Below are 25,698 nucleotides of genomic sequence, written 5' to 3' on the forward strand. Positions count from 1 at the left end.
AGTGCAACAGGTGCAAAGATCAAGTAGAAAGGTGTGTTTGGATTTTACATTGCTCTTCAGGTGGTAGACTACAGCTATATGTATCCAGCACTGGGTGACTGAATTGCCAGGGAACAGCCAGCAATCTGACCCTTCCCTTTGGTCCTTGGCAAAGCTTTGTCTAAAAAAGAAGTAAACATACCAGCTATAGAGATTGTATATTTTTTTTTGTGGAGTGTGCATGAAACAATGGCAGTTCCTAGATAGTGCAATTGCAACAGATGCAAAAAAATGAACAGAAAGTGTATGCAGGAAATGCCAGCAAGCCCCACTTTGACCACACTATGGACACTTCCTCATACTTTGGAACAAGACAGACATAACTGTAAGAAATGAAAACTGCAGAAAATTCTACAATACCACAATATTAGTAAGAAAACAGAAAAATTTCAATCATGTCTACAAGGTCCCTCCAGAATCTTGATCTGCTTTTGTAGGTGCATTGTTGTGACATACTGGGCTCCTTTCTTTGAAAGCAGTATCGCACACATGCTCTGTGCAAAACCTGAAGCTACCAAAATTTACTAGCAAACATGGAATAGCCAAAGTATTGATAAAGATACGTTAATTTTTCAGCTGAAGTCCTAGGCTTTAAATATGCTCAAAATATTTTTATTTTGATCAGCCATAACTAGGCTGTTTGATTACATTAATAACTTTTTAAATACTCCTATACAAGAACTTTCATAGCTTGAAAGTGATTTTGCACTTCCTTTAAATGTCAAACAGTGGTTTCTTAAACTGCTTAATCAGGTCTTAATAAATTTAGCTCTTTTAGCTCCTCACGCAGCCTGGCAGTGCTGAAATTGGAATTAAGAATCACAGAATATTTAAGGCTAGTACTGATTTTGGGAAGTCTGCATCCCATCAGATCAGGTTGCTCAGGGTGTTATTCTGCCTGGTCTTGAAAACCCTGAAGGATGGAAATGGTACAACCTCTTTTCTCTCTCACCTGCTTTATTTTCTTCATCGGGAGAAAAAAAATCATTATGTCAAGAGACAAAATAAGTCAATTTTCTGTTAATTTCAGCAACATATTCTGTTTGACCATCTTCTCATTCAATTTGCGGACCTGATGAAGAAATCATGTGGTGGTGTTCTTTGGCCTGTGCTATGCTGGTGTTCAAATTAGAATAAGTGACATAATGCCCTGTGGCCTTAAATTTCTGTGTATTTTTCCCAGTGACTCTTACAACACAAAAAACCTCATCATTCCATTCACTGAAAAGTGAATGAAACCCCAACAAGATATAACTACTCTCAATTTAAGGCTGCAATGAGTAGAGGAAAGAACCTAAAGCAAATTAATTTATCGTATTTGGGAATTTAAAGGGAGCACAGAAAAATAGAATTCTTCTGTGAGAATTCTTTCTTAGCTCCTTTTTTGAGGCTGCCAAAACTCATATGGTGAAAGCTGACACAGTTCAACAAAAACTGCATCTTTTCCCAGGATCTACTGCTTTCCACTCCAAATTATTTCTTCAGACTGTTTACCAAAAGCTGAGAAATATATTGCTTGAAAAGTGTTAAACAATGAGACTAGTAGGTGCCCTAAAGAATAACTAGTATTTACCGAAGAATTTACTCTAAAGCTAAATAAACCACAAGCACATTACTAAAATTAATTTTGGGGATGGATAGCTTCACTGTAGTGAGCAGGCATACAGACTCTCCTCTGTTCTATTACTGCACTCTCACCCACTGAGGACTGAGACAGATCTCTATGTGGTTACCTACAGAGCTTATTTCCAGAGCTGTCAGCCTCTTAGATGCCTTAAATCCACTTGAATAGATAAAGAAATTGGTAATAATGGAAATAATAACAAAAAAATAATCACGTATACAATCCTCTACAGACAGTGAGGCCATTTTACAAAAACAGTCCTTCAAGTTTTGCTATACAAAGAAGTGGTCTTGATATTCAGCACCTGCTTTTATCATCCGCACAAAATTCTTGACAGTTCTTTTTACATGCAAACAGCTCCCTGCAAGTGGGAGAGTGGTTGAGGGATGAGGCTCTTTACCATCAAATGAATAAACCAGAAGGACAGGAGAAAGCAGAAAGGAAATGCCAGACCACAGGATGACTGGTAAGAGGCCAGAGGTCATTGTGCCAGTATAAACATTGACAAGGTTAAATATAACATTTATAACAATTTATAACTGAATTGCATTTGTGGTCTTTTTGTTTTTTGGGGTTTTTTTTGTTTTTTTTTTTTCTTTAACCACAGAGGAAAACCACCACCACAAAATTAAGATCCCACCAAACCTGGCTATCCCCACTCTGAAATTATTTTCCTTGAAACTAGCTCCTCAGTGAAAGATGCACTTAATTACAGTTCTTGAAATCCCTCTTTAGATAGTTTGCATGAGACATACTGAATGAAAGAGGAAAAGTTTAATAGGATTAGGCTGAAAAAAGTGTGATCAGGTTTCTATGAACAGCACTTACTAATCCAACTCTGGATCTCGTCATTAAACTTATCTGCCAACGAAAAAATTAGCCCAAATACCATCCATTGGACACTTTTTTTTTTTTCCCAGAACAATTATCTTTAGACTAGAAAGATTCAAAGCAATGAAGTAATCTCTAATTTACAGGCACTCAACACTTTAAAACTGTTGTCCTATTAGTAAGGTCATACATAAGCTTGTTTTGTTTTCTGAGTATTTCAATAATTATTTCATATTTCAATATTCATCATGTTTCAAGATTTATTTCAGCTGCTGTGAAGAATGAGCAATTGTCATATGCATCACCAATAATTTATATGAATGAAAATAGAGAATTGAATTAGTACTATGCCTATGGTGCATAGGCTAACCAAAAGGCTGTTGCAGAACAGGTAGGAATAAACAGTACCTAACACAGCAACAAAGGTTCCCTCTCCGATCACTTGTGAAACGCAGAATGGGTAACAATACACATGCTCAGTGACTGCATTTCATTCAACAGCTTTATTAACAGTATAGGTTAACAGGTAGTATCACATCCAAATATGGGACTGATATGAAAATCAATCAAAAAGATTATTTTGAAAGGCAACTTACCCCAGAAACAGATCCAAACTTCCCTTTGAATGTTTTGAGTCCCTAAGTAGAGACTTGCTCACATAAGAGATATCCAGAACACCAAATTCAACACAGCATATATCTGTCCCTGAATTGAAAGATCTAAGCCCTCCCAAACAATTTTATCAACAGTTTCATATGAAAAGTGGTAAATCAAAAATATAATGAGAAGCATGCAGGGGGCCAGCATGGTATCTGCAACAACGGCTGAAGAGGCGGCAAGGAAGAAACAGAGGTACAAGTGCGGCTGTAATAATGCTCTAAAGGTATTTACAGATTCTCTTCAAGAGACTGTCCAATCATCTCAGTCTGTAATATGAATACAGCACAGTCCAATGCAAGTAGACTTGTCCCTTTCCTTTGAATCAATTCAGATGAGACAAAGATTTTTATGAACATTGGACTTTCCTGTTTTATCAGAGTCCAGCCCCGTTTTAGAGACCAGATATGTTTCCCCTTCTTCAGCTGCTTCATGTTTGATTTAATTGACAACAGCAGAAGCTGCTGGGAGAAGTAGAATGAGACTAAGTACTGATGTCATTCTTAGCTTACAAGAGGTAAACCATCAGGACAAAAATTCTTTCAGAAGTGTCTTTCTACAAATATAATGGTGGAGCATCTAGGGCTGAATGCTTGTGTGTTAGAGATTATTAGCTGGTTCAGTAAAACCCATCAGCACACCAGTTGTGCTATCTGCTTCCCATATCTGCTGACAGAAAACACTTTCTACATACGCAAATGACACAAAAACAGAACAATATTGGAATACTCCAAGGCAGAAACTTGGTATAACAAAAGCCTGCAGGAATACCAGTAGAAGCAAAATCACCTATTTCTCTGCGCCTTCTAACAATCTTCAACTCCAAAAATCATTGACCCTGAATAAACAAAAAGCAACCAATTCTTGAGAAATCAAACCCATTTTTCACTACAAAAAATATATGATATTGCTTCTTCTGATATCATCCTTCTTCTTGCTGTTGTTGAAGTTAAGACTAAAAATGTAATTAATGCATCCTTTCTATCGATTAGAGTAGAACAGAAAAGCGATAGAAACTATGAAACAATTAACAGGTTTGTCCACATAAATAGCCATCAAGTGAAGTGTAAGGTATATCTAAGATGTGGAAACACTGATAGACAGAGACTCTTGATGCATGATCTACCACTTAGTTGCAGGTCCTTGCTGTCTATGAACTCAAAAATATTGGGCTGAACTTATCTAAACCTATGGCACTCTTTCTGTTTGTTACTCATTTGGGTCAACTAATACATAACAAATTACATTTCTTACAGAAAGCTCCCAGCTTTTCACTTTGAAAGCAGTAAATCAGGATCCATTAATTAAAACTGCTAAAAATGATGCAAGTACATTTTTAAAGCATAACTTTTTCGTTGTTGCATGCAGCCACAGCTGCATTGTGCAGTGTAGACAGCATAAATATTTATTTATGCTGTCTACTCTATACAATGCACTCTTCCACTTTCAGCAAGGATGCTTCAACCTGTCTGTGCCACTCTTCAGAGAGAATACTATAAAAGGAAATTTGTGAAGCTGTTTACAGCTCTCTCTTCTAGGCTGTCTGCTTAAATAATAACAATGCTTATTAGTTATATGTAGTACTGAAAACAATACTTTGGAGAATAATTCACTTGACAACTTGTGAGTTTTGGATGAGAGATCAAGAGAGGGTGGGAGGGCTAAGTTCACTGCATTGTTGACTCTCCACTGTCTTGTACATAAACGTACACACTATGAGAGCAGTTTCCATCCATTCTGTATCTGTCTAAGTAGCTGGACAAAGTGCAAAGCCATACAAATCTGATTAGTTTTCAAGAAGATATTAATGCAATGCTGATCACCCTCAGTGATTAACCTGACAGGTTCATCAGGAACAAACATTTAAGGCTAACAAACACTACCATACCTAGAAACCACTGTTAACATTTCATACACTGCACACTATTTCTGATCCCTCCTCCTCCCCACCTGCCTCAACAGCTTTTATGTCCCTAAATATGTGGGAAGAGAACATGCTTAGTACAAGAATGAAAGGCAGTTTATGCTTTAGGACTTCTTCCTTACACTTACCTACACTTGTAGGAAATATATCTTCATTGTTGATTTGCACCTCGATCCAGTCCATGAGAAGATTCATATATTGCGGTGCTGGCAATGCTGTGGGCTTCTTGTACTTCAAGTCATCCTGCCACCTGTATTCATATTTGGGGCCTCCAGACATCACTGGGCAGGTCCTCTCCGTGCAGAACTCACAGATAGTTCCATAAATGAGGTTGATTCTATTGAAGAAGTCGACAACATGAACAGCCACCCAGTCATTCTGGTCTTCTCCACTGGGCAACTGCACAGCTGCTTTCAAGTCCACCCCTGAGTTGAGAGATGCTTGCGCTCGTTTGTGAAGTTCAAACCTCTGGGTTCCAGGTTCAAATTTGCGTTTTGGGCGGAAAGTCTTATCCTTATTAAAAACTTGCTTGAGTGCTATGGACATGTCTGTTAATCTTCTGCACTGCAGTAGCTGGCAGGAAAGCACATCTGAGATTTAATGCAAGTATATGAAAACAGCTGCTCTCTATCACAGGCTTTCCAGGCCCTGCTCTTTTTCCCAGAGAAGCTTGTATCAACTTCAGAGAAATTTACTAGCTCTTCCTCTTGAAAGCTTCCCTGAAAGGCTTCATTTCCCTAAGGATACAGAAACAATACACATCAATGGCAAGTTCAAGTCTGGTCCTGTCAGTTTGCTACTGTTTTACCAGAATTTTTTAGCAATTATAAGATGAAAAATAATATGTAACACGCTAGCCTTAAAAACTGCCCAACCCCTAACTACAAGATGTAATTTTTTGAAAAAGTGACTAATTTTTTTTAAGCATTAAGGAATTAACTTCTCTGATCTTTTTAAATATCTACCCAAATAAAGGCTCTTAAGTTATAAAAATGGGAATTCAATAAATCTTGTATGACCTTCAAATTTTTTAAAACAAACTTTTTCACTTTGCTACATTTTTACAGCCACTGCGTAACATTCAAAACCTGCATATAAGTTCAGTAGAAAAAAACTATATGACAATTTAGAATTTTTATCTAACTGCTCATGGAGCTACCAATGGGGCCTCTAAGCGTTAGCCATAGCTTTGGTGCCATCTCTGTGGCAAAAAGAAATCAGCAAGCAAACCTTATCCATATTTATTCTCTGTTTTAAATTATTGAGGTGTTCACTTTTGCAAACCACATAGAACCAAATAAGAAGGATAACTAGGTATTACATAGAAATAATTCCTGCTTCCCACAAAACTGTATGGAGATCGTTACTTTTATTGACCCACCTTCAAAAATTCAGTAGTGGACTTAAGATTTCTACTGGATTGTGTAGAACTATTAGCAATTGTGAAGCCATCGCTTTTTTGTAGCTCTATTCATCTCCTTTACGGGGGAATACTTGGCATTGTTCTTACAAAAGCAAGAGCATAGACTTTGTGTCGCTCCATCTAACCTAAGCTGGCAGTGGAATGGTTTCAACAGTGAGCCTGACTGAACAAATGAATTACTGCATTAGAGCTTTGTTTGCTCTCATATATATACATTAAAAAGAGTCTATTATTGCTAAATGTACACACTTAGGAGTGACAGGATAGATAGGTGCTGCTTCAATTAGACTTTTAGTACTAAAATTTTTGTGAATAATTATAGAGAATAAACATTTCTGTGCAATATTTAAATTAAATAACACAAGATATCTTAAATTTGCACAGCAATACAAAAATCCTCCACTATCAGTGGCCAATTCTTATGGGATTATCTGTGTTCCACTGTTTCCCTTAACTAAAATCATGTCCATGAAAATTTTACTAGGCAGTGTGTGCCTAACACTAAATTCTTCTGAAGACAGTTGCCTGAGGCTTTGCTGAGGGGAAAAAAGGAAGATAAAAAGGTGTTGCTTTCTTCTTAATATCCACAAGAGCAAAGAGAAATTTGGTGTGCTAGACCCTGTGTCTACCCAATAGGATGTAAGTGCCATAAAAAATCCTCTTCCAAATATGTGAAAGACTAGCATGCAAGCTAATTTGCTGGCAAGCAGCAGCCACAAGGAATTGGCAGAGAAGTGCTTGCTTTAACTTTTCCTGATGGCATGATGGAGGGATATTCCAATCATGACCTTATAAACAGTCATTTTTTTCTGTATCTGCAAAATCCTAGAAGTTATGGAATTAACTCCAGGGAGATTATTGTCATATCTGACATGCCCCTTGAGTAATATTCAAAGACTGAGATCCTGAATATTCCAGTCCAGAAATTCTTTCCCTGACAAATGCCAGGGAAAGAAGACTTCAAACAAAAGTAGCCTTGGAACAGTTAAGTGTCATTGGCAGGAAATGAAGGTACTTTTAAATAGTCAACTTTGCCCTACAATTTGTTGTTTGTTACTAAGACCAAAATTTCCAGCCTCAAATACTCTGTAGCAGTCATCTATATATTTAAAAGCCCTTAAAAACATAGGTGAATAGTGCTGCATAGGTTGAGCTTGTGACTGACACACTTGAAGATGGCATGGAGCCAATGTCCCAGTTTGCAATAATAAGCAGGTTAAGTCCAGAACTTTACAGCTCAGGTAATTACTTTCTTCCCCATATTACTACACCTGGTGCTCTTATGTGGTTTGACTCCCTTCATCACCTGCAAATATTCATCAGAATATGCAAGGTGTTTTATTTAAAACAACAAGCAGAGCAGCAAATCAAACTCATCTTCAAAAGAGACACTTTGAAACACAGTACTGCAATTAAAGCTTCTTTAAGAAAAACAGAACACACAGTATTTTATAAGCTATTTTCTACTAATTATGCAAACAAACTGAATCATATTAAATAATGTTTCCCACTCCTCTCCATATATTCAGGAAATCTGCATAAAAATAATTACTTCAGAGAAAATTCAATCAAAACATTCAGCAAACAACTCATTATCTGAAGTCTTATGTTGATGTTGAAGGTCTCTGTGGAAGCACACACACATTCTGGTCAAATTCACCTCTAAGACTCATCCAAAAAATTACTCTACTGTGCAGCCAGATGAAACTGTTCTTTAACTCACCAGGGCAGAATCAGAACAAGCAAGAACTTCCTATACATTTTGTGTCTGGAGAATCTTCTGTTCAGTATCCTGCAATAAAAGCCGCCAAGACTGTTCCTCTTTCATCTTTCTGTAATTTTACAAAATACAAAAATACAAAGCTGGTTTGTAGCTCACTGCTTAACTTCTCTTAAGAGATACAGCTATGCTAAGAGCTTATTTTTTCCTCTTTCTCTGTTTGGAAATGTGACTGAAGGCTGTGCCATGCTAGGGGACAAACAGACTTGCTTTCTCATGTATTCTCACATTCACGAATGCAAAATAGAAAACTGTAAGACCTGACCTTCACAAAAATACTGCAGTGAATCAACCCTATGAAATACTTCCTTTTGCATCCTGGTTCTTGATGGAATTTGCTATCTAATTGACTATTGTCTTTACTCAAAAGCTAACAGAAATGAACAAAGAAATAAGAATTTAGGCTTTTATAAACATTTACAAACAACATAACCACTACTTCCTTGGAATAAAGAAGTATTTCCTTTACTGATAGCAGACAAAGGAACAGGCTCGCCTTATTTTCAGTAGAGATCAAGGATAGACATTTTATGTTTGAATCCTTCAGAGGGTGATGCTAATGGGAGAACTCTAACCAAATCCTTGTGCTCTGAGACCATCTTTTCTGCTTAGGTAATAAAATGACAGGTTTTAAGGACAGGATGGCCACTCCTTTGCTTAGGCCTGATTTACTAATCCGTTGCAGGAACTCAATTTCCTTTAGACTTTCAGCACTCCCTGTACTGCACTTGAATCAACAATCATGACAAGAAGTTTTCAATTTCATCCCAAACCACATACTATCAATTAAAATTTTGTATGGGGGAACTTAAAAATCAAAGCTATTGCTTCAAAATTGCAAAACATCAGCAAAAATGAAAATTCATCAGATAGCTTCAACAACAAATGACAAACAAAATCTCACCATTTTTAAAGCACTGAGAATGTAACTTGCCTTGCCAGTCATCACATTAACTTCTATGACAGTTTTCACCTTACAAGAATGAAAAATGCTTCCAGTTTCATGATCTCAACTGGTCTTGGAAGAACTGTTTTAAAGCTGAAACACTCGGGACAATGTGGTATTGGTCAGACTGAATCACAACTCCTTGAAACCTGTAGTACAGTAGCACCCACCCTCACTCCACATAAAACTAAATTTGTCTCTTGATAAGAGATACTTCGCAGTTTACTGTTATAGTAATGCCAACAGAACTGCTCCTGGTTTATAATTGTGTCAGAAGCGATAGAAACTGGCTTCTAGTCTTTTATGACAGGTTCTAACTATACATAAAGGTGTAAAGAATAACGTCATAATTCATGGTATTTGGCTTAATAATATACTGGGACAGTGTCCTGCATGTCCCTCTGAACTAAATGACTGTCCTGGTATGGGCAGCTCAGAGAGGTAATTCCTCCCAATGATTTAGTTTCTCTTTTTTTTCAGAGCAATGCATTTCTGCTACAGCCACCAACACCTTTTCCTGGTGGACTATTCCAAAGCGTGTATAATGCAGCTGCGTGAATTCCCTTGCTGGCAGAGCTATGCCTGAGAATGGTAAACACAGATGTGGAGATGGTCTCAGGACAATCAGACCCCATAAGCTTCATCCACGGCATCAGCACCACAGTGGCCAACTCTGTCCTCCAGTTTGTGCACAGACAGAGACAGAAACTTGGCCTAAAATCATGTATACTAACATCTGGAAATTATAAACCAGTCCTACCCATGCAGATACCATTAAAAATAACACCCACAACAAAAAACACATCATGATCAGCACCATATCAGAGTCACTGTTGTGTTAAAGGCATACTATATACTTTCTCCCTACATTTTCTATTAAATTACAGGGAACAAGAATGTTAAATGACACACTGTTTCTATACACATACATTTCATCATCATATTCTAAGCTTTAGAGGTCTTCTGGGTAGGTAGCTGATATAAATCCTGTTTTATTAAATCAGACAGCGAGGAAACATTACTTCTCCAACAAAAAACACACACAGAGATGACTATCCAGTGATGCACAACATGAAAATCAACTCTGCATCAGTTCACTTCTACATTTTTTATATTTTTCTTGTTAAAGTCTAAGTCACCATTCCTCATTCTTTCAGGAGTGATACAGGTTGAGTGGCAACTTCCTTTCCTCTAAAGCTGCTGGGATTACTTTATGCCAGTAACCATAATAATAATGACCTGCAGACTCAAGACACTCAGGTGAATTATAAAGAAGCCTTCTCACAATCAGAAACACTTCTAACATATAACAACATCCATTTATTTGACATGCAATGACTACCTTTTACTTTGTTGGGGCATGGGAAAAAAAAAGGAGCAAGTGATTTTGCAAGACTAACGAAAAACCAGAATTGTAAACAATCACAGGAATCAGCATAGTGTTTCCAAAATCAAAGTATTAAGGCCCAATGCAGCAAATACAAATAACCTTTGATACCCTTCTAAGGTAAAAGACTGGAAAGGGAAAGCAAGATACAATAGATAGCTGTCCATAAAACTGTGTGCTTTAAAAATTAATGCAGCTATGAAACAAAAGCTAAATAGTTGCTAAATTGGATCAGCCTGAAATAAATAATTTATGGTTTTGAAAAAATACTCAGGTTTTCATAAGGATAAAATTGAAAAATAATATTTGGCTAAAGAACACAATCACTGTCATGACTGAGTAGGAATCACTTGGGCTTAGATCAGGGCACAATACATGACACTTTTAGACTGATGCCCTTAAACATAGCATCATATTTCCCATGAGCATGTTAGGTGATGTTAGGTAGAGCTATTGCACTTCTGTGTATCCCAATAATTTGCTTACCAATATTTAATTCCAATTCTTTCAACAAAGTTCCCTTCTATACAGATGGAGAAGCCTCTCTTTCCTTTTAGGAAAACTGGTTGTACAAACAATTAGAAGATGACTTAACCAGCAGCCATTTCTATGATGAAGTGATCAGCCGTTCAACAGCAGCAGAATCAGGTATGAGTGCTCAAATCTTAGATGATAAGTGCTATTTAATAATGCAAATGAAGCATGCTTTTTCTCAATGGGGATAAATGTTTATGTTTTAACAGATGACTGGCCACTCAACTAGTATCATTCTAGTGCCTTTTACAAATCTTAAATCCTATTACACCTCATCTGAAGTTCTGCAAAAGTACACTGATCACCACAAAGGTACTGAAAACACTCTGACACTTATTCACTCCAAATTTATATTGGTTACAGCATCCATGGCATTCTAGTTAGGAATGTGGACTTCCTGTAGCATATAATTTAAGGTGAATTGAAATAAGTATCTCTCAGAAGTACAGTGAAGAAACTACAAAAGATACATAGATTACACTGAAATTCAGCTTATGTTCCATTGTTATCCAGGAATATGAGGTCTTAACCCATTACAGGCTGATAGTCATGCAAGGAGGTGTGTATGGCTACATTATTTTTCTGAAAACTCAGTCCTACTTCCTCTTCTCTCCTTTCATGTTCCTACCTTCTTGACATCTCCCCTGTGATGGCCCAAGCATTTATACATTCCCTTGCAGGGAGCTGTATGAGACGCACACGTAAACTGTAATTATTTAAAAACCCACAGATTTTTCATCCCAATCACTTCTTTGATCCCATTTGGTCACGCAGAACAGGAAAAAGTACAACATAAGAAAAGGTGTGTGGAAGGCAGAGGATAAGGCAGATGGACTAAAACTCTGTGGGTGTGGTTATCTATACATGGCCACATAAGTGAATTACAGTGTTTGCCATGACAATTTCAGACCTCCCAAACTTTCAAGCAGATTGGGAACTCCCTTTTAGCTCAGGCAACTACTGACAGAGTGACAGATCACAGTGAAGCACTGTGACAATTCTGACATTCCCTTTGAATGCTGGTTTGGTTTTTTTTTTGTTATTATTGTACACAGGTTTTTCTAGTTCTCTCTCTGGTTCACAGGCTTTTTTACCAGCCTGAGCTGTTGGTAGTACATGTGCAAGCACAGTGAATCCTGTGTCACTAATCCTGAACCACTAAACCACATTTTCTAAGTATAAAACCAGCCTCTTCTTTCAGTTATCAAGCTCCTGTTACCTGCTACATCCTCCCACCACCAACAAAACAAAGGATTTACAGCTGCACGTGGCTTGTTTCACCAGCTGCTGTTACAATCACTGCTCTTGTACACAGCTGACCATACTGCTGAACTGTGTAGATCAGCTTACTAGCTGCAGTATGAAGACCTACAGAACCAGCTCACTAACCTGCTTCTGCCAAAATCTCTTGGTGTCTGGGGACACAGACTTCACGCCAACCCTGGATGGTTGTTGGGCTTTTGTAGTATGCATACTGCACAATTTGCTGCAACAATTATCCTTCATTCCTTTATAGTAAATATACTAAGATCAGGTGAAAGGACTAAGAGTATTTTAATAGCCTTGAAGAAGAAGAGAACACAAATTAGATTACATTTTGATTCTCTATTATAATATAACATTTGTTTCTACCAGCTTGCTTAATTTCTGATTCCAAGCCATTCCTGAAGATGAAATGTTGACTAAGCTGCATTGCTGTGATAATGAATTCAGAAAACAGAGCTAAAATTTTACTGTTACACTCTGAAAACTCTCCTTTACCAAACAATAACATGTCATTAACAAACTGTGGTTGAACTTCTTGAACTTCAAAAATCTTTCTGTTCTATTCAGCTTAAATCCTAAACCTACATTCTGGCTTTTAAAAGCACTGAAAAAACTGAGTAAACTCTGAGAGACTTAAAATACTGTTTCCTGCCCTCTCCAACATTATCAGATCATCCATGCAATTCCCATATGAAAGCCTAAAACCAAGTCCACTCAATTCCATTGCAAAGATGCTAGTCAGCTCATATGAGCTACAGGAAACAGAAGAATGTGCACACACAAAAATGTAATCTCAGGCCTCATGCCAGGGCCTTTCTGTACAAGGCCTATCTGCTAGAAGCCAGTAATTTATATGCCCTAGAACTTCAGGTGTCCTAGTCTACATGCCCTGGCCAAATTTAAGTTTTATTTTTGGTCTAAATCTCAGCTTTAGGAAACTGCCTATCTGTTCTGCTTTAAGAAAAATCATATGTTTAAATCATATGTTCCATCTCAGTGACATTTCAAATAAAGCCACTCATTTTCTTGTCCAAGTAAAGCAAGGAAAAAACCAGGGATACAATGGCAGAGTCAAGTTACAAACACTATGCTGCCAGACTATGCCACAGAGACTGTGGTGAAAACAGCACTTCCCCACAAGCAAACACACTGAAAACAAGATGTAAAAAGTTCAGCTGACATCCATTCAGACCCACTAGCCTTAGTCTGGCTTCTCTACCAAAGTTCAGGTTAATGTGGCGGGATGGAGAGCAGAGACACACTGTTGGTGACACAGTGCCTTCAGCAACTGTTCTAAGAAATTAATTATATCAGAGGCGTTTTCCAAAGCAAAGATCTGCATGATGATTTTCAGTTACAAAAATATTACCCTTAACTCCATGTTGCTAAGAAACAAAACTCACCTAAAATCATGTGGGAGTCAGTACAGTCCCTCAGATTAACTGCAAATAACTCAAAAGTGATAATTTAATTGTGAATATCTTCCAATTATTTATACCATAAAATGTCATCTTGTCCTGAAATGGACCTCCAGCAGCTGTAGCACCTAATCCATTAACTTTGAAACACAGCTCCACATGATTTTCAGAAAAGCTCAGTGCATGAAATAACAGCAGAAATCTACTTTCCATGGTTTGGATGAAAGCACTCAATATGGCAATACACAGAGTGGCAGCAACTATAGCTGATTATCACAAAATTCCTGAGTAGGAAGGGTCCCATCAGGATCATTAAGTCCAGCACCTGGCCCTGCACATGACATCCCCAAGTCACAGCATGTGCCTGAGAGTACTGTCTAAACACTTCTTGAACTCTGCCAGCCTTTGTGCTGTGACCCCTTCCCTTGGGACCCGGTTCCAGTGCCCAACCACCCTCTGGGGGAAGAACCTTTTCCTGACATTCAGCGTTAACCTCCCCTGACATAAGTTCAGGCCACTCCCTTGGATCCTGTCACTGCCACCCCAGAGAAGATATCAGTGCCTGCCCCTTCTCTTCCCCTCATGAGGAGGCTGTAACCGCAGTGAGGTCTCCCCGCAGTCTCCTCCAGGCTGAACAGACCAAGGGACCTCAGCCATTCCTCACACGGCTTCCCCTCAAGGCCCTTCACCATCCTCGTGCCCTCCTTTGGACACTCTCTAACAGCTCAACGTCTTTCTTACATTGTGGCACCCCAAACTGTCCTCAGTACTCAATATCAGGCTGCCCCAGTGGAAAGCAAAGTGGAACAATCCCCTCTCTCGCCCAGCTGGAAATGCTGTACCTGATATATCCCAGGATGGAAATTTTCAAACTTATATCAAGGAGACAAAGGAAAAGTATTTGTACAGACATCTTTTGAAGACTTCACAGATTTATGATTTCACCGTTTTATAGGTCAAGGACATGGTGTAGTCATAATCTGCAATTTGGCAAGTGATACGATGCTTCAGCAGCAGGCAGTCACATGGCACAAGTGGTGGTAGGGTCATAATTGCCTAGCTGTGGGACTTGTGCTTTCAAAATTCAAAGAAATAAATTATCCACAATGTTGATTTCTACATAGGTTTTAACTTGCAGAACTGAACTGACTTGATGGCTGGAAAAATTTTTCTCTGGAGAATAATTTTGATCCCCACCATGTAAACTTCAGCATGTTCAAATTTACCATTTGGCCAAAAAGACCTACTACCATGCATAGGGGAAAAAAAAGAGAATCTACTATATGGAAACAGAATACCTAGTGTGGAGCAACTATCCACACTCCGGAACTCTAAATTAGCAGTCTTGAAGAACTCACTTGGAGGAAAAAACCTGTTTTCCTTGCCATCCATGACATGTGAAATATGAAAGCAAATGAAGGAAGTTAGTGACATCATAAATCAAAAAACGCTATTACAAAGAACACTTGAGCATTATAACTACCTCCTCTGAGAAACGCCAGCGTCCTCCCCAATGACAATACCACTAACTGTTGATGTAACAAGGATTTTTCACCAGGGGAGAGTTTAGGCATCACAAAAATGTGATGCCTTTAATGCGGTTTAGCAGATAGCAACTAGCCAGCATGGTATTGACTGCATAGAGAAGCAATGCACGAGCAGTATGCACCAGGGAACAACTGTGGAATTGCCTTGTTTTGCCTACACACTGAAAAGTAACTTCCGAGTTTATGATTCTGTTTTACCCTTCCTTCTAGTCAACTGAACTACTTTGAAAGCCTTTTTTGCATACCGCTTAACCCATGGTGTGCCTCAGAACGAACTTAAGAAAGCATACAAAACTAATCACAAACTGATCTGGAAGAAGGGTTTGGGTCATTTTTTATATAAATATATTACTGGTAAAGCCCTTTATAGTCAGTAGTACAGTATTTGATTACTCTTTACAATTTGTGGTCAGAGCAAGTCTCACCAGAGTATGAGCTCTCCTTCTAACCATGTACACAAAAAATTTACTGTAACAGAGCTATAGCACCAAACTCTTAAAAGGCATGAATATATTAAACACTACCTTCACTGCCAGTTAAGGATCTTGCTTTTCAAGCCAAGTTGCCCACAGCTGTGGCCAATAAATATTCAACACTACAAAAGAAGGAACAAAACTCATTAGTCACACAGCATACAAACATAACCAGCCAGAAGGGTTGAATTCTTTCTCCTATGACCATTGCAAGCAGTTTACTCTGAAGCAAAATAAAGTGCACTTTGTCATCTGTATGGCCACAGCTGCCAGCACACAGGGAAAGCACAGATTATAAGCTCTGGAAGGTGCCATCTGCATTGCAGTACAGTGGTTCCCCCACAGCCTGGCAATGCCCAGTTTAGCTCTAAACAAAAGTCAATTGCTGATTTTTATCAAAAATTGACTGGAAAGATGGCACAGTTTGAATGCAGGAGTTGTCAGGTGGCTAAGCTTCCTCCTACAGAATGCATTTATGCAGCATGTTTCCCACACTATGTCCCCCATAATTTCTGATCAATAAAAATGAAAGCCTGGTAGCTTCTTGTTCTGCTTGCATATTTGGGTGCAGCACATGCTGTAACTCAAGAGGAAGGTCTTTGTCTCAGATCCAAATCAGAGTACACTATCAAAACCTTTCATTTGCTGCTCTAATTAAAAGGTCACTGGGGGGTTCTGTGGTGATGTTTATTCAGGACCCCTTGAAACCTTAAGGCTGCTTCCCACCATATCTCATCCCATGGCTTGACAGAAGAATTTTAGGGCAACTGTAAAAGCAAATCTCGGCACTTTCTAAGACAGTGTAGATGCTGAGAAAATACACTGCAGGATGGTTACTGTGATTACAGCAGTGGAGGAATTCACAGCATCTTCAGCATATCACTAAACCACACATATAACAAATTCACCAGTAAGATTCCCAGTCTCTCAAAGTAAGATTTCGTAAGACTAACACACTCACATCACACTTAAAGACATCAGAAGCAGAGGTTGGTTCAAAGTAATCACAGCAAAAAAGAAACCCAAACCCCAAAGCACCACCGTTAAAACCAACAAAAAAACACCAAAACCAAACTGACAAACAAAAGCACTTGCCCAAGACATTGTCTCCCCACTTCCCCCACTCAACCAAACAAAAACCCAAAAAAGTTTGATTGTTTGAGCAGGGAAAATAGTCTTAAAGCCAGAAAATCACTGAAGCCAGAAAATCACTGAAGAGAGAAAACATGGGAGACAAGCAGAAGAAGCTACCAAAATGGTGGAGAAGTCATTAGGCCTCTACTATTTGAACTACCTAAACTGATTCTGTGTCTTCTACCTTATTCTTTTAACAGGTTGTCCCCAGTTTGAGAATCTGAATATATGGCACTTTATTATGAGTTAATACATTACCGGTGAAACACTGAGTTAAAAGAAAAGCCAGGAGAGCTTCAAAATAAAACCTTTGCAGATTATTTGGAGAACCTTACACAAATAATAATTCATACATTATGTATGAATATAATTGTATTTAACTGCTAGATCTTTTTTTGACTATCTATTTAGCACTTCTGTTACATATATGTATTATATTTATTCTAACATTTTATTATCCACTAGAATTTGGTGGAATCTTTAACAACACTGAGGATACTGATTAAATTCACACAGATTTTAGCACTTGTAATTTATTCCTGAATTGGCATGAACCCAAAACAACCTTAGACCTATTTCCCCCTAGGATGCTTTCATCATTCTAATTGCTACATAATAAATGGTTAGGAAATTGTATTGCTACCTTGCTATCCTTTACTCCACTTCAATTACATCTTTTGCCACTCATGCATTCCATACGTTTATGGTTTTGATCCAGTCCCAAATTATTTGAGTATACCCAGCTGTATCACACACAAGATCTGCTATCAGAGAGGCAGACACCATCAGAATTTTTGAGGCAGCAATCACCACAGATCCCAAGAGTATTCCCAAATAATAATACATCTTTTCTCTGAAAAGAATGCCACCCAGGTGACTAACTGACAAGACTGAACCCCCATCCTAGTACAGCAGCGACTGAAGTCCAAATTTTCTTTAGAAAAATGAGTGAGAATCCTGGCTAATAAGACACAAAACCAAGTTTCTGAGCAAGAGGGTTTCTGAGCCACTGTCGCTGTCTTGGAGATCATAACTCTGGTGTCAGCAAGACTGGAAACTTCAACTATGGGTATTTCTTCAGGAGCCACGAACAACAGCTGAGTACCAAGGAGCAAAACGGGGAGGTGCATGGTCAGTTGTCATGATTACAGCCAATTGCATGGTAATAAATAAACACACTGTTTTCCATGCAGAAAATACACACCTCATTGATGAGGTAAGATCAGGCCAAATTCTGAAATGCTTTCCTATATTGTTCTTTGTGAGGAACTTCTATAGCTTCTGTTCCTTTCCTAATTTCAAAACACCCTCTTCCATACCTTAACACTTTTTTTTTTCTTTCTTCTCTCTTTCACTCACCTAGACACTGCAACAGGCTTTGGTTTAAGTGTCAGCTAAATGGCATTTCTGAAGAAGGACAGGCAGACACTAAAGCAAAGGCTGTTGGCCATATGCGATTTTGTCTCCATTGAGTTTGTAACCCTAGGTTCAACTGTAGAAAACAATCAGGTACATAAACAAAGCTGGGGCAAACTACCTACATTTGCTGCCCTTTACATAATCATGTTCAGACAAGTTCAATTATTAAATTATTGCATGTATGTGGGAGTACATGCAATTAGAGGATTATTCTTCTTGTGGACTTCCTGTTTTTACATCAGGACAACATACTACAAGTTAGACAGCCTGTAAGACCAGAACTTATCATGCAACTCTTCACCTGCTTGCTCTAAAATAAAAGGATAATTGCTCCATTTAGGTCAGAGCCATACTGATGTGGCACACATGGGAATTCAAGACAAAAACCTACTCAATCTGTTATTAATTTTTAATACACCTGCTTAAACTGACATAAATAGTGTAGTATAGGTGACACACGTATTTAGAGACCATGGTCACTATAAAGGAACATGATAAAATACTTCAAATACTGAATATACCAGTTATAATTGCAATGGAAAAATCTACTATTGCCAGAAAATCAATATTTTCCAAATTCTGCTAAGCATCATCATTCTTCTGCTTCTTTCACCTCCAACTTCTTTATTTTAAAACAAACTTGGACACTGGCACTGTATTTTCCACTACTACTTACTGAAAAAAAAAAGGAGGCAAAGCAACAGACAAAACTTGTTATGTCCTAGATACAGAAAAATAAACACCTAAGTTGCAATGCAAGCATACATTCAGATCCAAATATATTTCAATCACTGTATTGAACAGAAGCAGACAAATAAGGCTTGCAGCAGGAAAATGGGCATGTCTATATTTCATCAAAAATAATTATCAGAAGTCCATCCCGACCTATCTAATGGGTTAAATGAGATTTAGTTTATTACAAACATACTGTTAAGTCTTGTGAATATAATAAAAATGAAAAGTAAGAGTGCTTCTGGAAATGTGTAGGCCACATGCCAACCATGTAATTCCAAGGTGATTTAGCGAAGCAGATTCTGTCTACAGAGTCACGCAGATATAGCATGTAGCTGTTCTGTCCCACAGATATATGGTAGGTGCTGTGCAGTTCTATAGATTTAATTCAAAGCTTGTAAATTTGATGCAATCTCCAGTTTTTCAGGAGAACCAGCCATGGAAGTAGAATATAAACCTTAACACAGGTACCCATCCAAGACCCCTAAAGCCAAGTGACACAATACCTTGAAAAACTCCACAGAACAGATGTCATCTGTGGTAGGTTGGACACATAAAATGTATCTGTTGACAGCAGTCTTTGGATAAACTGACTCGTATTTCAGCTCTGTGGCAGAGATACCATATCTAGACTGTGAAACTGCATACTCCATGCCTGAACTGTGCCTTTTACAAAAGAGATTTCAACATATGGCTGCTGAAGAGTAAGAGGTAACCTTATATGCTCGCTTCTGATATCTCACATCCCTTTGACATTAGAACAGTTAGATTAATTGTATGGTTTATTCCAGCATCAGGAGGATGTTACAGAACAGCTTCACTGAAAAAATGCAGGAGACATTATGTCAAGCTTTATGCTTCTTGTCTGTTTAAGATTTAATAATATTTTGGTTTCTAAGACATTATCAGATGAATTAGTCTAGGGTACAGATGGTGCACTGCTCTACTACTGTTCACAGGAGCATCAAAAGATGAAAGTTTGATGGAACATATTCCAAAGCATAGGCAGCAAGCCAAACAAGTGAATTGGTTCAACTGCACTTCTTTTTTTGTGAGAAGGTATAATGAAATGGACTGAGGAAAGGAGACATGTATGGGGAATACAAGGAATTATCTTACTAATCCAGGCCCCAGTACCCCAGAAAACGAAAATGATCCCTACTATTATCCTACTGTCTACTTTTGCGTTGAAACATTGGCATGCACACAGAAAGATCTTTAGGAATAAACTTTGAGTAGAAAGACAATTTCTCATTTAAGCTGTATGTGTTCCAAGCAGAGAATAAAAACTGAGGCAAACTTTTTTCCCCCAAGGCAGAGGCGAAGAGAAGCACACAATAGCACAAAACTGTCTTGTGAAGACTTAACTTATGACACAGTTAACACCTTCTTAAAGTACAGCATGTGTCTTTCTGTGGGTAAACATGTTCCCGCACTTGATAAAATTTCAAATAAATTTTCTGCATCTGTTTTTGCAGACTGTGTATCAATCTTCTCTGCTATCATACCCATGACACATTCTATCATGTTTACAGACCTGAAAAAAATATTTGTCAGCAGTGGAACATTAGTTGCAGAGGAAAACTTGATGACCCTGTAAGTAGTAACAGTGCCTTTTATCTATTTCTGTTTTAAGGGAAAAAACAACTCTGGAAATACTTTACCTGTCAACCATGAGATGAAATGGGATGCTAAGGACTTCGTAACTATAACATTTTAGGAAACCGTTCTCAAAGAGGATTTAGCATTTCAGAATTGCTCACAGTAGCTTCTTTTTATAATACCATTCTAAACCAGTCCACTAATTGTAATTCTACCAACTTCTTTCTACCGAATGTAAGACATAAGAGAGTAGTCTGCAGGGCAAACAAAAATTTGCCCTTCCAATATGAAAAATCATGGCAAAAATGTATTTTAGGGGATCTGATTTCTTGCGTGCCTCCCATCGAATTCTTTTGAAATAAATCTTGGAATTCAAGAGTCTGAGAGATGTTTAAAAACATCCCTTTGCATGTCCCTTCTTCTAGTTTAACTAATAAAAGTAGTCTGACCTGTCTAAAGAGAAAATTAGCTTTGATAACAAAAAACAGTGAGTTTGTGATGAATGTCGGACAAATGCCTGATGGTATTACTGAAGCTATATGAAAACAATCATTAGTTACATAATTAAATCCCACAATTTGAAAGAGCAATATGAACAACACAACAATGTAGCATCAGCTTAATTTACTGCATTGCTGAGAACAAGTCTATATCATGAGCAGCTAATGGCCCTGCCTTAGAAATATAACAATTACAAAGAATAACTCAGCAACTCCAGTTTTCTGGACTATAAGTCAAATTGCACAGCATAATAAACAATCACACATACTACAACAAATAAATGCATGAACAAAGCTCCTAACAAGCAACCCCAGAAACTCTCAATTATCTATCAGTATGTTAATTCAGTAGGAAACCACTCATGAAGAACAGAAAGTAAGACAACTATGTCTCTGGTATGGTCTAAAAAGGACTAAATTCTGAAAAGGCATAGGACTGAAAAAGTTTTGACAGTATGATTTAAAGGGACAATATTACCCACAGACAGACAATTCCACAGTGAACACAGCCTGATCATCCAAGCCAAGTGACCTAGCCAGCACTCATGCTTCATCACTATGCCCCCAGAACATAAAAATGTATTGGCTTTCTGGTTACCAGCCCAGCCCAGTTCACAATGACTTTGGTCCTTAAAGCATGAAAACCAGGGAAGCTTTCTGGCCCTTTGGAGCACACTGGTCGAACAGTATGTTCAGGCTAATCAATGCTTCAACAATGTACAACATTGGTGACTCTGGCACAAATAAATACAGTAATCCAGCAGGACCAAGTGCAGCAGCCACTGTCATGACAACAACATGGCAAAAGCTAAAGCCTTCATGTAAGCTATGTGGGTTATTTTCATAGCAAAGTACATAAACCTGGAGTATTTTTTCTTGGAAAAGGCACTGGATAGTGGTAAGATACAGAGGATTACACTTAGAACCAAGGCAATTAGCAGTTTGAAATGATCTTATGTGGCCTCAACTTGCACCATTACAGGCTATCAGTCACCCTATTTTATTTCCATCGTATTGAATATGTTGCCATGAGGCAGTAAGCATTAAATTAAAAGGCTCTAAGCAGTTGAAATCAGACTCTCAAAGTTAAATTCTTTATCCTATAAACCATATTTACTCCCTATTATGGTGTGAAGCTTTCTACTGTGGTGTAAATTAACTTCTTATACCTACCTATTTTGTCTTAGAAGACACTGAGTTATGATCACCTGTACTGGATCTCCATGGCCTGGTTCTGGAAATGGCAGGGGAAAAGGAAAGGGAGGAATTCTGGGGTGGATTTTGTGAGAAGATGCTGGACACTTCTTCCATGTCTTACAGAGCCAGTTCCTGGTGGCTCCAAAGACAGATATGCCTCTGGCCAAGGCTGGACCAATTAGAAATGGTGGTAATGCCTCTTAACATATTTGAGAAGAAAGAAAAACAAAAAGAGGTTGTGCAGCTGTAATTGTGACCAGAGAAGAGCAAAGTGAGAACACGTGAGAGGAACAATGCTGCAGACACCAGGGAGAGGCAGGATGTACTCTAGGCACTGGAGCTGAGATTCCCCTGCAGCCCATGGTGAAGCAGCTGTGCCCCTGCAGCCCATGGGGATCCACAGGGATGCAGAGATCCACCTGCACCCCATGCAGGTGCCCATGCTGGAGCAGGTGGATGCCTGAGAGGAGGCTGTGATCCTCTGGGAGACCTGTGGAGCCCTGCCCCCAGCCAGGAGCAGCCTGTCCTTGATGGACTGCACCCCATGGAAGAGTGACCCATGCCAGAGCAGTTTGAGGGGGGCTGGTGCCCAAAGGAGGGATTCGCAAGCAGCAGGTCACAGGGAGCTACTGCTAATGAGATGGAGCTATATCAGAGAAGTTCATGGAGCGCTGTCTCCCATGGGAGAGACCTCAGGGTGTAGCAGGGGAATGACTCCTCTCCCTGAGTAGTGGGAGCAGCCTTGGGTGGTGAACGTGCATTCCCTGTCTCCTTGCACCACCAGGGTAAGTAGAGCTGGAAAGAGGGAGGAGTGGGGAGAAGGTGTTGTTAAGGGCTCATTTTACTCCTCATTATCCTGCTCTGATTTCCTTAGTAATAAATTCAATGCATACCTCTAAGTTGAGCCTGTATGACATGTGACATTATTTGATGAGTGATCTCTCTCCTGGTCCTTATCTCAACTCAGAAACCCTTTGTAAAATTTTCTCTCCTCTGTCCAGCTGCAGGAGAGAGTGAGTGAGTGGCTTTGGTGGGTACCTGGCATCTGGCCAGGGTCAACCCATGACACCATCTTTAATCCTAACTAGGTTCCTAGATAAGAACATGAGTAGGACAGACTTTGGAAAACAGAAGCTGTGTTGGTGATCCACAGCTCTCTCTCAGGCCTTTATTTATTTATTTGCTGAGTTCTGTTTTGTTAACATGTTAGTTTGCAGTATGATACAGAATACAGTACACTGAAAGGAGGTTATCAGTTACTGAGGTTATCACAGCAGACTGATGCCTCGTGCCATGTGCATTCTGCAGTCTATCTCAATGGAAAAGCCTTGTGAACTTTGAAGACTCTGGAGACTCTGCAGGAAACCTATTTGGTTGAGTGGGAGAACACAGGCATCTCCCAGCTTGTGCTCCAGTTGTATTGCTAAGAGATTGATTATTAATAATACTCTTCTGCCTAAAAAATAATATGACTTGGGAACTTGGGAATTGCATTTGGATGATTATATTTTGTAAAGCAGCACACACCAGAACTTAAGATTTCCTAAACTAAACAAAAGAAAGAAAGTTCTGTACCCTTCAGACTTCTCACAAGAGAGAGAAGCTGCTTAGATATGTAGTCAGGAAGGAATGCAAAATCCCTTTACTTGCAAAGGATTTTGCAAGTAAAAAAACACTAAAGAAGAGCAGGGAGTTAAATCATATTAACCTGTGTTTTACCCTACAGATAACAGCCAGGAGTTAACTTTGACAATCCTTGTGTATTCCTTCCAACTCAGGATACTCTGTGATTCTGTTTTTAAGAAGCTTATCCTGTACTTTTTCTCCATACCCAGGGACAAAATGCTTCAGCAGAAGGATTTCAATCTAAATATTTTCATGACAAGATCTCTTAAAGGTAATGGGAAATCAAGATTTTGCTCAGGGATTACAGTGGAATGCCAGCAATATCTTACATACATCTTACATATATGTTACACTTCTGGATTGTGTCATTCCATGCATCCTGATGGAAGAACACTGCCCCTGCAATCTGCCACATTTGATGACCTGCAGAAACCAGTATATTACTAATGCAAAGCACCATAAAAATGAAGAAGTTAAGAAATTACACCTGCAAGCATAATGAATATACAATCTAAGAGAACTTTTCCTTCTTTATAATTCTATAAAGATCATTAATGTAATTAAGTTGTGTTTGGTAGCTTTATCAGTACAATAAAGAAAATAAATCAGATTATGAAAGCTACTTTATTTTAATAGTGAAAGATCAGGTTTTCAAACGACTGCTCTCTTTGCTGTAAGATATAACCACAAAATTCTTATCAAAACCACTGTCTCATGTAAAAAATATGTTTCCTCGAGTGCTTTGGGAACAGCAGATGAAAGCAAGAAATAAGAGAGCAAGCCATTGATCCAAGGTCACACATCAGGCCAATAGAGATCAAGGAAGGAAAACACAGTTGCCTCATTTGGAGTTGCCATCTGTTCATAAAGCTGTACTCCAAACACATTATTTAAACAGATCTGGCCCCTGTTTAACTCAGCTTGAACCTGCTCAACACAATTTATTTCCCAGTTTCCTCTGGATAATGGAGTCCTTCGGATGTAATAAATTCACAATGGAAATGAAATATCTGAACTTTTAGATGCCAGAAAAAATGGATAGCACAAACTCAACATCTTCTACACGTACATTCTGTATTCATCAAGGGTGTTAAAGCTGTTCTTCCAATAGACTTTGAAATAAGCATTAGAGTGAACTGGTTCATGGCTTCAGCACACCAAAAGTTCCTGTGTTTAGAAGCTGCCCAAAACATTCACCTGTCATATACAACCGTCTTCAACTGCATGTTGGGTGGGGCTAAGCAATTTCAAAATAAGCATAGGTGCCAATGACCAGTTACTAATGTCACAGAATTAAGACTCATGCCAATTCACCAATTCCAAAACTGATGTGCTCCCATATAGTCCAACTGCTTACTCAGCAAAGACTAAGATAGGGCTTAGGAACCCACATAAGTTTTAGGTTCTGTGCAAGTTCTTCCACAGACAGACTTCTGCAACATTCTAAGTAGCAAACAAGACAGTATCAGTAGTTTTTACTCTGGAGTCATAATCTACACAGCAAATGAACTGAATATCACTGGATTCACCGAGAGTCTTCAAGCAGGAAACTGGAACTGTTTCAGATATAGTGTAAGAGGGAAATTGGACCAGATGCGGGACCCACTGTGGTCCCTTCCAGCCTTATCATTCTGAGATT

The 25,698-nt window shown here is 38.6% G+C and overlaps 2 protein-coding genes across 3 annotated transcripts in view; both read right to left on the reverse strand.

Annotated features, from left to right (window-relative positions):
• LOC135291260 (trichohyalin-like) overlaps positions 1-25,698 on the reverse strand; it is a 422,947-nt gene that overhangs the window by 374,917 nt on the left and 22,332 nt on the right. Inside the window, 2 exon segments of the mRNA XM_064405294.1 lie at positions 11,746-11,784; positions 18,311-18,329. Coding sequence (XP_064261364.1) covers positions 11,746-11,784; positions 18,311-18,329 — 58 coding nt within the window.
• The window catches only part of MOB3B (MOB kinase activator 3B), an 83,183-nt gene that overhangs the window by 40,922 nt on the left and 16,563 nt on the right, over positions 1-25,698 (reverse strand). The window contains exons 2-3 of one of the 2 annotated variants that reach the window (XM_064402689.1): positions 8,222-8,330; positions 5,204-5,812 (exon numbers count right to left, since the gene is read on the reverse strand). In XM_064402689.1, the coding sequence (XP_064258759.1) occupies positions 5,204-5,621 (418 nt within the window). In that variant the 5' untranslated portion in view covers positions 5,622-5,812; positions 8,222-8,330. The remainder of the gene's footprint in view (positions 1-5,203; positions 5,813-8,221; positions 8,331-25,698) is intronic. The other variant, XM_064402688.1, reaches the window with a different exon arrangement.

The sequence above is a fragment of the Passer domesticus genome, chromosome Z (genome assembly GCF_036417665.1).
Source record: "Passer domesticus isolate bPasDom1 chromosome Z, bPasDom1.hap1, whole genome shotgun sequence".
Classification (NCBI taxonomy): Eukaryota; Metazoa; Chordata; class Aves; order Passeriformes; family Passeridae; genus Passer; species Passer domesticus.